The sequence below is a fragment of the Sinocyclocheilus grahami genome, unplaced genomic scaffold, assembly GCF_001515645.1.
Source record: "Sinocyclocheilus grahami isolate Dianchi unplaced genomic scaffold, SAMN03320097.WGS_v1.1 scaffold972.1, whole genome shotgun sequence".
NCBI lineage: Eukaryota > Metazoa > Chordata > Actinopteri > Cypriniformes > Cyprinidae > Sinocyclocheilus > Sinocyclocheilus grahami.
The window spans coordinates 663,057-680,139 of record NW_015506151.1 but is presented as its reverse complement, the minus strand read 5'-3'; the positions used below and the strand labels follow the sequence as shown (position 1 = coordinate 680,139).

The 17,083-nt window shown below is 36.0% G+C and overlaps 1 protein-coding gene across 1 annotated transcript in view; it reads right to left on the bottom strand.

Moving 5' to 3' along the window:
* LOC107564977 (nidogen-2-like) overlaps window positions 1-17,083 on the bottom strand; it is a 30,401-nt gene that overhangs the window by 12,010 nt on the left and 1,308 nt on the right. The window contains exons 2-8 of the mRNA XM_016250165.1: window positions 12,889-13,130; window positions 11,473-11,960; window positions 10,073-10,222; window positions 7,517-7,762; window positions 6,931-7,131; window positions 5,788-6,015; window positions 1,141-1,287 (exon numbers count right to left, since the gene is read on the bottom strand). Coding sequence (XP_016105651.1) covers window positions 1,141-1,287; window positions 5,788-6,015; window positions 6,931-7,131; window positions 7,517-7,762; window positions 10,073-10,222; window positions 11,473-11,960; window positions 12,889-13,130 — 1,702 coding nt within the window. The remainder of the gene's footprint in view (window positions 1-1,140; window positions 1,288-5,787; window positions 6,016-6,930; window positions 7,132-7,516; window positions 7,763-10,072; window positions 10,223-11,472; window positions 11,961-12,888; window positions 13,131-17,083) is intronic.

Below are 17,083 nucleotides of genomic sequence, written 5' to 3'. Positions count from 1 at the left end.
ATATTTTCAATCGTATTAGTGTTAATTATTCCACAATATTCTTTCCAACTTGCAATTTTACTTGTAAAAAAATAAATTTTTATTAAAACATTTTTATTTTATTTTTACAGTGCTATATTGGTGAGTTCAGCGATGCAACAGCTGGGAAAAGTTTTAACTTCATGCAAATATCTAAGATGAATCATTCATCTTGATTCTGATATTATGCATATATGCACTGCTGCAGTTGATATACTCTATAACAATTTCCCATCCAGGGGTGCATTTCCCAAAAGCAACTATGGTCGCAAGTTCTGTCCAGAATGTTACATTTTAAGCGCAAGAAAACAGATTCCTTGTCAAATTAGAATGACATGTTATTTTTAATAAGATGGCAATATATCCAATTTGTGATCAGCCTTTGGCCATTTATAAAATATGGCCATTTATGCAGCCCTACAGCTACGACCTCTTATTTGCTTTGGCGATCAGTTCAAACAACTAAATCAGAATCGACTCAATGCAGACATCATTACGTTTCTATGTCAAATATCATCTGGAATACGGGACTCAAAAAAATAAAGCATATCAAGTATGAGTCCATAGGGAGTTTTCCGGAGGGGAGGTGAGATTTGCTCTCCCCCCTCTTCAAATGAGGAAATATCAGGTGGTCTGAGCCCCCCAACAAGCTTAAAGCTGAGGATGTGGCCTATGTGTGTGCAGCTCAAACAGAAATGCCACAGCAATGTGTCTTCGCTTACAAAACTTCCCCAGACTCACCACAACCCCACAGATCTCCCACATTCCACCTAAAGAGTGTTTAGTCTTTCTGTTGTTTGGCTTGGTAACAGTGGGAGGAAGAAGATGAGAGACAGCAGACGGGGGGAAAGACCCCTGGGCACGTTCATGATTCACTGTGGGTTTCCTCTACTTTGCGTTTGACTCATTGGATAGGAAACGTCTGGTCGTGCTAATGTACAACAGTGGTGATGACCCCACCTCTGAACGACCTGCAATGTTGATGTTACGCAGATGCATGGCTCTAATGAAGGAAGACGAACGTTTTGGGTTATTACCGAAGTATTTCAGACCCTGGACTGATTAAACAGAGTGTCAAGGACCTGGAATTGAATTTACAGCTTTCCATATAACTTCTCTTACCATAACAGTTGCGACCGTCTCCTCTGAAACCTGTGGCGCACTGGCACAAAAACAGCTGTCCCTCGCCCGGCACACACTGTGCGGTTGTGTCACAGTCATGATTTCCAGAGTAACAGGGATTCACATCTTCGGGCTCTGGGTCTCCAGCTGCGAAAAGATGTGAAGGCAACCAAATTAGAAATAGGAATGCAACAAACTGAGCATATGCCACTACAAATAACTTCTTATGTAATCTCCATGGATCTCAACCGGACCAGTCCCATAGAAAGCAGAGTGAAACACTTCTATAAAAGGGGGACAACAGAGCTCAAAATTTAAAGGAGACATATTATGCCCCTTTTTTACAATATGTAAGATAAGTCTCTGGTGTCCCCAGAATGTGTCTGTTTAGTTTCAGCTAAAAAATACTCCACAGATAATTTATTATATCATTTTGAAAATGCCTATTTTGAGTGGAAGCAGAAACACACTGTGTTTCGGGTCTGTCTCTTTAAATGCAAATGAGCTGCTGCTCCCCGCCCTCTTTTCCAGAATAGAGTTGTGCCATTACAGCTTGAACCTGCTAAAAAACATCTGTTTTGGTTCTGATTATCATGTTTATTGCACTGAAATCATGCTTTTTAACCATATTAGTTTAAACTTCTGATATACGGTTTTCTGAGCACACACAACCGAAGCACACGTACAGAAAGCGGCTGTCTAAGTTAAGTAAGTACTAAACTAAGTTCTCATTCACACACAAGTTTACGTTAAAAACACATAAGTTACAAAAACAGTCGGTTATGTCTGTGAAGGTAAACAGCTGGGAAATAAATTGCATGTTTATTTTAGATCTGTGTGGCAGCAGCAATATACATTAAATAAATCAATAAATCCACTGCTCTGTTGTCTCCTCTGAGGCTGGGACTCTAAATAGTGTTCTGTGCTCATCTCTGCAGCCAAAGACAAATCAGTTAGCATGCTTTGATCAAACTTTCGCCATGGCATTACACCGTTGTCGCTTGCGAAATCAAACTGACGGTGCCGTGGGTGGAAACTTACAGATTAAGGGGTGGTAATATTATACTGAGATCCCTTTGCCACGTCACCAAGGGAGTGAAATCAGACGCGCTCGTTTTCTCAAACGCTTGCAGAAAAAGGCTTCCCAAAACAAAGTTACTGGGTTAATCTTTTTCACGTTTCATTGGTTGGTAGATGCAACGGGGACCTGATTATAGCACTTAAAACCTGGAAAAGTCAGATTTTCATGATATGTCACCTGTAAGGCTCATTCACACCAAGGACTATAACAATAAAATTGTAATAGTTGTTCTAGTCCTATGAGAATAAGAAAGTCCACAACACTGCTATAGTGATAACAACACAGTGGAACGATACTGTTGGAATCACTTTCTGAACAAATTTTTCCAGCTGATGAACAATAGAAACAACAAGCCAATCAGGGACCACCCAACTTTAAAGAAGTTGAGCATTTAAAGTGGCAGAAGACCATTACCAGTAGTGATGGGAAGTTCGGATCATTTTACCGACTCGGACCTTTGAGTCTCTTTCAGCAAAATTAACGAATCTTTTTTCGAGTCATTTCGTTCATTTTAACAAAATATAATTAAAATGTTACGTGTTACTTCCCTAATATGTCTACTACTTACGCAAACGTTGATCACACTACAAACAATACAAAACTGCTATAAGAAACAGAAAAGATTAATTAATTGTTTACCTGAGTCTTCAGTCTATGATTAGCTCACCACCTCTTATCTGACCCAGGTTTGGGCTTATGGGGCTGTCACGTGATGAACGAACGACTCGGAAAAACCCGAAGACTCCAACCAGGTGAACTACTTGACTAATTCCAGTACAGAATCTATAGGATGTTGCGCATGCGCGACTGAACGAATCACTCCCCGAGACGACTCGTTCTTCCCGAGTCACATTAAAGACTCGTTCAAAATGAACGAATCGTTCAAGAACGACCCAACACTAATTACCAAATATACAAATAAACATAAAAAGCAATATTTCAGATAGAAGACTTGAAGTTAAAATGTCTTAATGATGGATTTGTTTATTACAAATATGCAGCTTTTTGCTTCACAAGACGTTAATTGATGGACTGGAGTGGTGTAGATGATCCAGCTACATACTTTTCATATTCACAGTCAGCAGGACCATAATGACATGATATACGGTCACATATAATTGGTCTAATCTAATATCTTAGATGTGTCAGCACTGGTCTAATTACCATATGTGTCAGTTGTGCCGAACACACTGGACAGACAGCGGCAGCTGTGTTTTCCAGCCTCAGCCGGAGTCCATGCATGGCTCTCTTGGGTACAGGGATTCCGGGGTGTCCTTCTGTTCCCACAACATCACTCCCCAACTATTCCTCTACCCACCTCCCCGTTATGGATACTTTGTCTGAGTGAACATAATAATAACAGCAGTATGAATTTCATCACACTCGAAATATAGGTTATATATCAACATCTGGAGTAGATTGTCCTCAACAGACACTAAACACTCTTAAAATGACCAAAATACACATCCCTACCTCTGAAAATATACTCTTGCATATTTATTTATTTTTTATAATTTTTTATCCTAAATGAGGCTTAGTTTATGTGTTTATCCTCTAATGGTGAAGAGTAAATTCATTATGATGCAGTGCAGGGATGTTCTACCTTCACATATAAACTTGCAATCCATTGCGAACGAAAGGAAGGTCACATCAGGTTTTGACGATTGTGCAACTCTAGGAAACTGGATCTTATTCGGTCCACGAACTAGATACAACACAGCTGGAGATATGCTCATCCCAGCCCCACTTATCATCCTAAAGTCAACATCTACAGCACCAGCCAGTAACCACAGGACCATACAAAGTGCAATGTAATGCACCATCGTCCCACTAAAAACTTTTTTGTGAACTACACAGCCTTACAAGGTCACAAAAATCGAAGGGTTAAAAAAGAAACGTTTGATTTATTCCTCAAGGGAAGTCGCTGGATAAAGGGATTTGTTACAAACTGCACACACAAAGCCCCATAAAATGTTACAGGCTCACTTCACAGACATAGTTAATTTTAAGTGCAGTCCTCCTCTCTCTCCAGCCCTTGGGTCTACAGTCTAATGCCGGGCCGTGGTAGAATGCAGCAGGTGGTTTGGGGTGGTTATCTTAGACCTCCTATTTTGCATGATGGGAAGGCAGCTGAACTCAAGCCAATTTAAGTCCTGTTTGAGAGCCAGACATCTCATTGCCACATCAGTCAGCATGTTAATAAAGAAAGTATGCCAAAAATGAGGGTCAGTTTAAACGAAGGATGAGCAGGAGGCCATATACAGGGAGACTATGTAAGGAAGGTTTTATGCAGATTTTCCACAAAAATTGAGAAGACGACAACAAAATAAACAAAAGATAGGCTTTTCCCACACTTGAAACTGTTAAGCCAGTGTAATTCCAAACCCTGAGTTTACATAATCCTGGGTTATCTTGTTACATGTTACACATAGTTCACCCTGGGATAGTAATTAGTCGTGGATAGTTAGGTTTGAGTTCTGAAGTCAGGTTCTGAAAATTCTGAAAAAAATTCTCAGAATTTTTCCCTTAATCTTTTGCATTTGAATGAGTTGAAAAAGTCTGAAATAACTGCTTGTCGAATGGTGTAAATGTCACCATGCAAATAAGCTTCTGAAACACTCTACAAAAACAAAGCTAATACACAAATAAATAAATAAATAAAATACAAGATGAGCATGTAAATGTTACTGTAACTGCACAATGCTCATGAATAATTAATTAGGCAAGAATTGAGGCACTTTATGATTGGTTGTCTGTTGCTAAACAGAATATTTAGCTTTGCAATGCAGGGTTAAAAGATATGCTAACCCTCTTTAAAAAAAAAAAACCTAGGGTTAAAAGTAGTCTTAACCCAGGGTTATGAGACCTACACAAGACTACAAATTCTAAAAATACAGATCCTTTCGAACTCATTCTTATATTTCCCCGCTAAAAAATACAAATCTAGCTTAAACAAGCTAGCCATTTACATGCTTGTACAAACTGGTTTATATTGGTTACTACTGGTCTAGCAGATGGACCAGGATAATTATGGTGGTCACACCAGCATAGCTTAGATGGTGAAGCAAGTTAGCCATGGACATTTTACTATGCTAGTTAATCTAGTTTATAAATGCATCATAAATCTTACTGTGAACAATTCATCTGTGCATATGTTTCTTTTTTTAAATTTGAATTTGTAATGTTTAATCAAAATGTCATAAGTGGACCTTCTGGTGCAAACGACAGACTTCAATCTGGTGATGAATGCTGGACTTCTTCAAATTTAGTCTGTTTAAACCCCGCCCCCTGCAAGCTCGCATTCACATGGCATGTCTCAACATCCAGTCAACACAAGATGCATAGAACCAAGTCTCCACCTTACATTTTTTTTCTTTTTTCGATAATCTGTAACACTCAAGATATATGTCACAATACAGAAGAAAAAATCAGTCGCTACTTCCATTTTAAACCAGACTGGGACATCAGCACATTCACATCAAAACCACAAAATGTGACAACATTGACTAGCAATTTTGGTGTTTTCAGCAGGGTATTCATACCCTGTAACTGTGCTGGCAGCCTACCTCCGAGAGGGCCGATCTTGTTGGTAATGGCATATCGAAGGATGTGCTCCTCTTTGACGTACATAACAAATACGCGTTCCATTCTCAGTTCCTGTGTCTCCAGTCTGCTGCGGGGCCCGTGATTGCACTCCCTGTACGTGATGTTCTGTTTGACCTGGAAAGTGTGGGTCTCTGCTCCATTCTCAGTGGAGACGACTGTAAACTCGCGCACGGATGTGGAGGTAATCACTGAGAACAGGAAAAAGGCAAGAGTTTAGAGGAAAGCAATTCTCAACAAATTTTGGGCTTTAATTCTAGACCCAAAATCCCACAGGATTTGATTGTTAAGCAACCTCATGTTCTGCAACATGAGAAAAGGCTTTTATTTAGGGTGCATCAAGATCAGACACAGCTTCCTCTGAAAGGATATAGAGGAGACGGGAGACGGGAGACGTCACAAGATCTATTTTTTTAGCTCACATTTTCTTTTCCTTTTTTTTTTTTATAGCTAAGCCATTTTCAAACACAACTTCTCATACCATTTAGAATTTTGGGGTTGATAACATTTCATTATGTTTTTGAAAGAAGTCTTTTGTGCACACCAAGGCTGCATTTATTTGATCAAAAATACAGTAAAACAGTAATATTATGAAATATTATTAAAATGTAAAATAAATGTTTTCTATTTTAATACATTTTAAAGTGTCATTCCTTTCTGTGATGACAAAGCTGAATTTTCAGCATCATTACTCCAGTCTTCAGTGTCACATGATTCTTCAGAAATCATTCTAATATGCTGATTTGGTGCTCAAGAAACATTTCTTATCATTATCGCTCTTGAAAACAGTTTTGAGGAAACTGTGATACTTTTTTTCAGGATTCTTTTTCAAGTTAAAAAAAATAGCATTTATTTGAAACGGAAATCTTAAATAACATTATAAATGTCTGAACTGTAATTTTTTATCAATTCATTTAAAAATTCTTACTGATCCTTAACTTAACTGAATAATTGTGATTAATGCTATATTGTGTAATTAATTAGATTACACATTTAAGTCTAATCTGGTAAACATAAAACAGAATCACTCAAGAAATATGGATCAGGGTCGAGAAACAAAGATGGACAGATATATTTATTCCCCAATTTCTTCCTCCAGAACTTACATGAAGGATAATAATTGTAGGTGTCCTTAAATGGCTCCATCTGCACTGTTGCACCAGGAAGGATGAAGGGAACACTGCCCTGTAAATGAGTGTCCACGTTGAGGTAGTTCTGGTTATCCAAACCCGTAGCTGTCTGGACGATGCTGAGACGCTGGTTACCGGGATAGAAGGTCACATCGGCACGGTGAGTGAATTCGGCACCTGTAAAACCAAAATGTTAGTTTTCGACATGATTAAAAGTCATTAAAGAGCAGTGTTGTGGCTCACTCATTTTACTGCAAAGGAATATCACAAAATAAGATCCAGATGGGGGCTGTGACCCTTATAATAGTGCTTGATGAATATTTAGGTCTTTTTCATGCAAAGTGAAAACATATTATTATATAATGGAGCACCTGACTTAAATTAGGGGAAGGGGTTGAGTAGATGTTGTACAGGCGTTGAATATCAGACTAGCAAAGCCCTTGTGGGACTCTATTAGTGAGAACAAAACCTCTAAGCCTAAAATCTCTCAGCAGGAGGCCAAATGTTTAACAAACATTCTACACCATAAAAGAAGTAGAGAATGAGAACACGACGGCCTCACCGGTGATACTGAAGCCATTAAGACTGTTTGGCAACTCCAGGGCAAAGAGCCAACCAAACAGGCCTCCAATGGGGGCCACGGGCATGAGGGCCCAGCCCACCGGCTCTGGGACCTCACTGATGGCAGTGTACGCTCGTCCGTCACCCACCACGATGTAGGCATGCAGATCGATGCTGTCCAGCTGCACTGCTGTGCCACCCACCAGTACAGTCCCTCTGACCTTTCCATTCACACGATGAGGTGCGCCTGAGGACAAGATGGAGACGAAATCAAAAAACAAAACTCACAATGATTTTTTGCAAGTATGTGGGCAGCTAAATAATTCTCTGTGTTGAGAACTAAATCTGAGAGGTTACAATAAGGATTAAATGTGCTGAAATTCCTAAACAACCAATAGAGTGCTGCAGGGATGACGTATTTTTGTAGGCCAGTCTGGAAGTTAGCATCACCCTGGTTCCCTCAACAAAAAGGCCAATGGGATTTTTCCATTGGCTTTTTAGGATTATTGCAGAAAAGATGCTTTGTGACCAACAAATGTTTATGATTCTTATCAAGATAATCTCCACAATTAAATACAACGTTAGGACTTGTTTTTGAGCCTGAAGCAACAGTTTAAAGTAAAAATGTCTTAATTATGAATTAGTTTTTTGCAAATACACAGCTTTTTGATTCAAAAGACGTTAACTGATGGACTGGAGTCATGTCAATGGCTTGATGATTATTGTGATGTTTTTATCAGCTGTTTGGACTCTCATTCTGACGGCACCCATTCACTACAGAGGATCCATTAGTGAGCAAGTGATGTAATGCTACATTTCTCCAAATCTGTTCCTAAGAAGAAACAAACTCATCTACATCTTGGAGAGTACATTTTCAGCAATTTTTTTTTAGTGAACTGTTCCTTTAATTCTACAAGTAAAAACATCTACAATCTACTAGTCGGAAAGTGTTAGTTATAATAGTTTACAAGAGTGTGAGTTTGTATAAGTGCCCAGTTTAAATTTACAGAATTGGCACAAATGGATTTTGAAACCAGTGGTGGAAAGCAAGATTATATATTATACATTTATGCATTTATACATTAAAGCTATACATTTTTTGAAATTCATGCATTAACTGGGAATCAAACCCATGACTTTTGCATTGCTGGTGCCACGTTCTACTGTCTGAGCTACAGTAAGGCCTTTCCCATATTAAAAAAAAAAAAAAAGGTATGGTATGGTATTAAAATACTTTTTTTAAAATATTAGAAAGCAACTCATAGGGTTTTGGAAAGGTTTTGTAAATACATTCATTTTGGGGTGAACTATTTCTTTAATTTACAAATTGCTCTCAAAAGCTACAATTTCTCTAGTTACTCAGCTGTTTCAGAGTGGTTTTGGATAGTTTTCCCTCTACACCACCTCCCTCACCGGCCACACAAAGCTCCTACTGTATACACAAGCATATCCAAAAGCTGAGGAAGCTTTTCCACTGAATATTTTCTCTCAGACACAAATGTCTGTCATTCAGCAGGGCTCAAGATTTCTTTCACACTTAGTCATGGAGTCGATGTTCACAGGTAAATTACAGTCAAACAAGGCCAATGTGATGTCACTGTCTTGAAAAGATCCTGTTACCCATGCTCCATGAGAGCCGGCGAATGATTCACTAGGGAAATCCGCTCAGGTTTTCCAAAAGATCAAGTGTTTCCGACATAAAACCTCCCACAAAATTGGTGTGGCAGCCACAACTCTTAATAAAAAGACTGTGGAATAAGTCGTGGGTATTACCACAAGCAATTGTTTTATCCAATTACAGACAATTAGCGGCCACTCGGCACGCAAGTGAAGCAGTCAGTAAAAGACCACGTTTGACAGAAAAATAACTGGATGTCATTTGCATACCTAAAAGTGTGTGCCAAATCAAAATTTTATCTGCAAATTCCTTTTGCATTACAAAAATATACATCTTTACTCTTAAAAAAAACTGTGTTGGAAAGAGAAACACTGGTAATATATCCCCAGAGATGTACTGTGAATGTTGTTCATACTTTCAGAACAAGGTCATGTTATGTGTGGCTTTTACAATGGCTCTCTTTACAGCATTCCCGCCCCAGTCTTACCGTTTGGCAGGCAGTGACGGCCGTTGCCGTAGAATCCTGAGTTGCAGTGACAGCAGAAGCCGGTGGAATATTCTGTGCAGTGTGCGTTCTGACTGCACTGCTGCTGGAAGCGCTCACATGTCTCTTTATTATCGGTTGAGTAATGGATCACTGCAGGAGAGAGCGGAAAGAGAGACAAATTGCTCTTAATTAGGCTAGTAAAGTCAAACTCAGTCATAAGTCATAGGTTAAACTCCTACATAATCTTGAGTTCTCTCTGGATTCACAACATTGAATCAAATAATATATGAATCAAAGTAATGGTGCATTAAAAAAATGACAGACCTACGTAATTATACTTGCATGCCCATATATGGGAATTTTAAGACTTTTGTTTTGAACCGATAACTTCTTTTTTGGCCATTTTTGGTGATTTCATGGCTCTCTTTACAGCATTCCCGCCCCAGTCTTACCGTTTGGCAGGCAGTGACGGCCGTTGCCGTAGAATCCTGAGTTGCAGTGACAGCAGAAGCCGGTGGAATATTCTGTGCAGTGTGCGTTCTGACTGCACTGCTGCTGGAAGCGCTCACATGTCTCTTTATTATCGGTTGAGTAATGGATCACTGCAGGAGAGAGCGGAAAGAGAGACAAATTGCTCTTAATTAGGCTAGTAAAGTCAAACTCAGTCATAAGTCATAGGTTAAACTCCTACATAATCTTGAGTTCTCTCTGGATTCACAACATTGAATCAAATAATATATGAATCAAAGTAATGGTGCATTAAAAAAATGACAGACCTACGTAATTATACTTGCATGCCCATATATGGGAATTTTAAGACTTTTGTTTTGAACTGATAACTTTTTTGGCCATTTTTGGTGATTTTTGAAATGATTTTTGTACAATACTGTGTAATTAAAACTGTGTTGGTATAAATTCTTAGCAATTTATGAGTTCATTTGCTAACATTAAAGTATATTTTAATTTGCTAAGCTAAAATATTAAGCTCCACCCCCTCAGATATTGTTGCTAACTCAAGCTTTACAGAACATCTCATTGGAGCAAACTGGACATTTCCATTAACATAAACAGCTTGAAATGGGCTCTTTAGTGACAAAAATGGATTTAATATTGTTCAGTGTATAAAAATTATGGATATATTACTGAATAATTGCTAACAGCATTATTGTAGTATTACTTATATACTATTTTTAATATTTTGAATTAGCATTTTTGCTTTTTTTTAAGTTTTTAACTCAAGCTTTACAGAACATCTCATTGGAGCAAACTGGACATTTCCATTAACATAAACAGCTGGAAATGGGCTCTTTAGTGATAAAAATGGATTTAATATTGTTCAGTGTATAAAAATTATGGATATATTACTGAATAATTGCTAACAGCATTATTGTAGTATTACTTATATACTATTTTGAATATTTTGAATTAGCATTTTTGCTTTTTTTTAAGTTTTAATTTTTTTTACAGCTTATTTTTAAGTTTTATTAATTTTATGTTGTCTTTTTTTAGTTTTTTCATTTTCCATTTATTAATTTATTTATATTAGTCTAAGGCTTTTCATGTAATATTTATATTTCGTTTTATTTCAGGTCTATTTCAATTACAGAAAATACATTTTTAGTTTTAAAATGAGTTAAAATTACTTTTAATTAACAATAACAACATTGCTACCTAAACACACGAAACGTACTGTACATGAACAAACATTAGAAACAAGCACAATTTACAATATTACTGAGATGGTGTATGGCAACAGTTGCTAAAGTACGATTGGTCAGTAACATTTTTAGGGCGGGGCTTAGCAAAGGTTCAATCGATATATATCAGTATTGGTTAATCATTCAACTCTCACCTCCAGAGTCAAAATCCACTTTCTCCTCAACACTGAACACTTGACCACCAGAAGCGCGAGGTGGGACATCCTTTACACGGTTCGGGTACACCTGCAGAATTGCGTGCTTTGGTAATGGCCGCTGGGGCTGGGTCACGTCCTCCGGGGGGAGATTATGGGGATCCTGCGGAGGAAACTCGCCTGGACCAGACACTGAGGGCTGAGGTGGAGACTGACCAAGGGGCACCTCCTGGTTGAGACGCTCCAGTAGGGAGGAGTCCTGCTCTGGCTCAAGAAAGTCTGTTGTGGTGGGATCTTGGAAGTCTGGATCAATAGGATCGTACTCCTCCTCATCTGTTTCTGTGTAGTCTTCATCAGGGAACACAGCAACCAGGACTGGGGGAGCTTTGATTAAAACAGCCTCATGCTGTGCCGGAATGACATTATGGAAGGAATATCTGTTTCCAATGTGGAAGAGCCAAACTCCAGGCTCTCCTATGTTTCCTTTTCTGAGGAGAGTTATAATATTATATTATAATATTAACATTTTAATCATGGAAATTAAAATATTTTAAAATTAATCAAAGAAATGTTTTAAATTAATGTTTTTATGTTATAATATAATGTAATATAATATATAAAATTATAATTTAATATAAAAAAATATAAAATATTTTTAATATAAATTAATAAATGTATCTCAAATAATAATTTAATGTCCTGTTTTCAGTGTTTGTGGAAACATACACTATTGTAAGAAATTTATATTTTTCGGCAAGGATGCATTAAATTGATTGAAAGTGACAGTAAAGACATCTTGTTACAAAATATTTTGTAAAAAAATTTTTTTTTCAACTTTCTATTCATTAAAGAATCCTGAACAATACATGTATCATGGTTTTCACAAAAATATTAAGCAGCACAACTGTTTGTAATATTTATAGTATATTTCAGCATCAATTTAGCATATTAGAATGATTTCTGAAGGTAAAAGTAATGACTGCTGAAAATTCAGCTTTGCCACCACAGGAATAAATTACATCTTAAAATATATAAAAGTTGAAAACAAAAAAGTTATTTCACATTGTAAAAACACTTCTGTTTTTACTTTTTTAAATTTTTTTTTTTATGGTATGTTCAATTTTTATTATGAACAAACACAAATTAATAACAATCTAATAATAATATAATACTATTTTTTATTTCTGAGTAATTTTCTGTATTATTTATGAAAGAAAAGGCTATGTTTTAGATTATGTCATGTTAGATTTGTATTATGAACAAACACAAATTAATAACATTTAATAACAATCTTATAATAATATAATATTTTTTTTTATTTCTGAGTAATTTTCTGTATTATTTATGAAAGAAAAGGCTATTTTATTTATTTATTTATTTTGAACATTTTCAAATGGTAATTCCTCTGACGCTTACTGGTAAAGGTTCTTGACAGACTGCTCATTGCTGGTGACGCTGTAGTACGGCCCCTCTGTCCGAGAAAAGAAGAGGAAGGACAGTTCTCCTCTGGTGAAGCCAACACGAGCTGGAAGCTCAATTTCGACATTGTAAGATTCTTTGGGCCGTGTCCCAAAAAACTGCAGGCCATCCTCAGGGTATAGGAAGAGTGCATAAGTATCCTTCTCATTGTACGCAAGCACCACTTGGAATGTGTTTACCTAGAAGAAAGAAGAGCATTACTCAGGGCTCCAGAATCTGTGCAGCACTTTAGAAGGTAATAAAACTTTCAAAACATATCACCTGTAAATATTCCATTATATACTGTAAAGCTATCTAAAATAGCTTACTTAAGAACTTCCTTTTCCTTACTTTTGGACAAAGTGGTCTCTAAGAGATTTGTTTTCTGTGTACATCAATCAGTACTGGAAACCTCCTCAACCATCTAGAACATCGGCAAAATCCAAATATGGTGTTTCTAACAACTTAACTGATTTTACAAGCCTAGCAACTCACCAAATGTGCCCCCTACAAGTTCAGTACCGTCTCTTGTCCCCTTTTGTTGTTTTTCACACCTAGTTTTACTGCACTTAACAGACCACTAAAAACAGTTTGAGAGTCTAGTGTCATTGTTGCTCGTCAACTATGGGATCATGAATACATTACTCATGTTATTTTACTATTATTTGTATACTATTATAGTATTTATTAGTATTTTTTTAATAAGAGTTTTAGTTATTTTGTTATGTGCTTTTGTTGCTTTTATTCGTTTTATTTTTTAAATATTTCTATTACGCTTTCATTTATTTTCATTTCAGTTTTAATTTTAGTAATACTTTTAGTAGACATATTTTAGAAACATTTGTAATTTTGGTTTAAGTTTTTTTAAGTTTAGGTTTTTCCATCTAATATTTTTATTTGACTTTATTTCTGCTTTGTTTCAATTTAAAAAAATGTCATAGTTTTAATAAACAATTACAACATTGATTCTACCTAAAGTTCACTGGCCTAATATCCTTTTCTGCAACTGCAAAACCTGGAATATATACAATATATAAAGAAGGAGGCTTGGTCCAGCTGCTGCAAAAATGGGGAAAGTTACATTACATTTTGATTGAAAATTACACAAAAAAAATTATTTTTTTTAAACAATTTCAGAGTAATGACGAACTGTTCCCAATACGACAATAAATGTCTATTATGACAACAAATTGGGTCTATTTTGATTTCATGTTGACTTAAAGGGATAATCCACCCAAAAATGAATACAAAATAAGATGTTTTGAAGAATGCTGGTAACCAAATAGTTTCTGTTCCAAAATATCTTCTGTTGTGTTCCAAAGAAGAAAGAAGTACTTACAGGTTCGGAACAACATGAGTGTAAATAAATAATGACGTAATTTTAAATTTAGGGTGGACTATCCCTTTAAGTAAACTTTTCGAGCAAGATATCCGAATGACGTTTCAACATGGATATTAAGATGCCCTTCCCCCTTTCCAGTCTCTCACGTACACACACAGAGGATGTGTGTGAAATTCCTCTCCTCTATTTAGTAATCCAAGCTGTCCCCGACTGGAGCCATCACCTCCACAAAACAACCCCCTAATTCCAGAGAGACAACGCTGCATCTGGCTTTCAGAGAGCCTTGGGCAACCTCATTCCCCAGCATGCATCCCTCCTGGATCCCCTCACCCAACCCTGATGCCTTCAGCTTCAAACTCTTAATTGCAGGACCACACTGCCTCGAAGCAGTGCAGAAACACACCCATAAACAAGATTGTTTAAAGATGTTATAGTACGAAAAGAAAAATTAGGACCCCACAATGAAGGGGTTTATGGACTTGAGATGGTACTACATCAATACTATTACAGTAATCATCATCATCACAACAACAATATTACAGTATTTTTTCTTCATAACGCCTTGATAAATTAATATTTTATATTATATATAAACTACCAGTTGAAAGTTTCGAAGAATTAAGATTTTTTTTAATGCTTTTGAAATGCTTTCTAATCATATGCTCACCAAGCCTATTTGATCAAAAATATAGTAAAAGCTTAATTTTCTGCAGCCTTTACTTCAGTCTTCAGTGTCACATAATCCTTCAGAAATCATTTTAATAAGCTGATTATTATCAGAATTGAAAACTGCTTTTTGCTACTTAATATTTTGTGAAAACCATTATATAATTTTCTTACAGGATTCTTTGATGAATATAAAGCTCAAAAGAACAGAATTTAAAATATATATATATAAATCATTTGTAACATTATACATATCTTTACTGTCACTTTTTTTTTTATCAATTTAATGCATCCTTGCCTAACAAAATAATTCATTTATTTTTCTTTTTTAATTTTATCCCAAACTTTTAAATAGTGGTATATCACAGTTTCCACAAAAATATTAAGCAGCAAAAACTGTCTTCAACATTGTTCAACAATAATTCACAATATTACTATTTTACTCTATTTTTGATCAAATAAATGCAGTCTTGTCAGCCTTTAAAAACATTAAAGAATCCTAATCATTCCAAACTTTTGGCCTGTTTGTTTTTTATGTTGTTTATTTATTTTGATGAATCTCTTTCCTATATTTTATTGTTATTGTTCTATTGTACATTTCTTTCTATCTTTTATCTCATACCTTGTTTTGTGTATAATTCTTTGGCAATATTGTATATAAATAGAATTGTGCCAATAAAGTACTTTAAATTAAAAAAATTAATTGAATACTTTAAAATTGAATTGGTACTATGTGTCTTCCATGGAGTATCCCCTCATAAGCCCCTACTTCTTCCATCCACAGGACGTCTGCAGACAAACAGACATCTGGGGACTGGAGGGGACACAAGATTAGATAAAGCGGTTTAAATCCCAAAGGCAAACATAAGATATCATCCAGAGATTTCTACCATTTAGACCCCCTCTGCTTCAGCGGAAACATAGTAAATCAACTCAAGGATGTGCTTTCTTCAAACACGTATAGGCAGCTAAATGTGGAATATCAATTTTTTAACAGCCTAAATACCATACTAGTATTTAGTATATGCTTTGTGGCCTTTAGCTTTGACTGCGATGATCATGATATACCTCATAACAGTGGCTTCAGATTTGATTTCAGACACCATGTTCTGATGATAATATGTACTCTGAGGATACAAACATGAACATGGCCTTATGCAACCCAACCAAGAGAAGAAATGCTGCTTCCGGAACCAATGAATAACAAATGATAATACTTCATGAGCAATGCAGCTGTTTCTGCAAATCAGAGTTACAACTTACAGCAATAAGCTAATTTCATTGACCACTTTGAATTTAATTACGGTAATAATAAAAAAAAGAACTCTTACATTTAAACTTCTAAAGAAAACTTTTAAAAACTTTAAAATTATGAAAATTAAAAAAAAAAAATTATAATAAAACTAAAGGAATGACAGACATTATTGACACAAGTTATACGGACATTTAATACAAAATTCATATAACATGATAATGAAAACATTTTTAGAGTTTATTCATATTCCCAGAGTGACATGCTCATCTCAAATGAACAAGAAATCCTTTTTATATTACAATATAATTGTTTTTAAATATTTGGAAATAGACTTGGCTTAAGGTTATTAACCAAACAACACATTTTCAGAAATCAATTTTAAAATAAAGTCTGATCCATTGTAAAAGAAAGTAAAGAAACTTTATATATTGTGTTTATACTGTGTTATATATATATATATTTTTTAATTAATTATATATACATTAATTATAATAAGTCTTTAATTATATATACATACACACACATATAGACAGATATACAGACAGAGAGAGAGAGAGAGAGAGAGAGAGAGAGATAGACAGACAGACAGACAGACAGACAGACAGACAGACAGATAGATAGATAGACAGACAGACAGATAGACAGACAGACAGATATATAGATAGATAGACAGAGAGACAGACAGAGAGACAGACAGACAGACAGACAGACAGACAGATAGATAGACAGACAGACAGACAGACAGACAGACAGATAGATAGATAGATAGACATAGACAGACAGACAGAGAGACAGAGAGACAGACAGACAGACAGATAGACATAGACAGACAGACAGAGAGACAGACAGATAGATAGATAGACAGACAGACAGACAGACAGACAGACAGA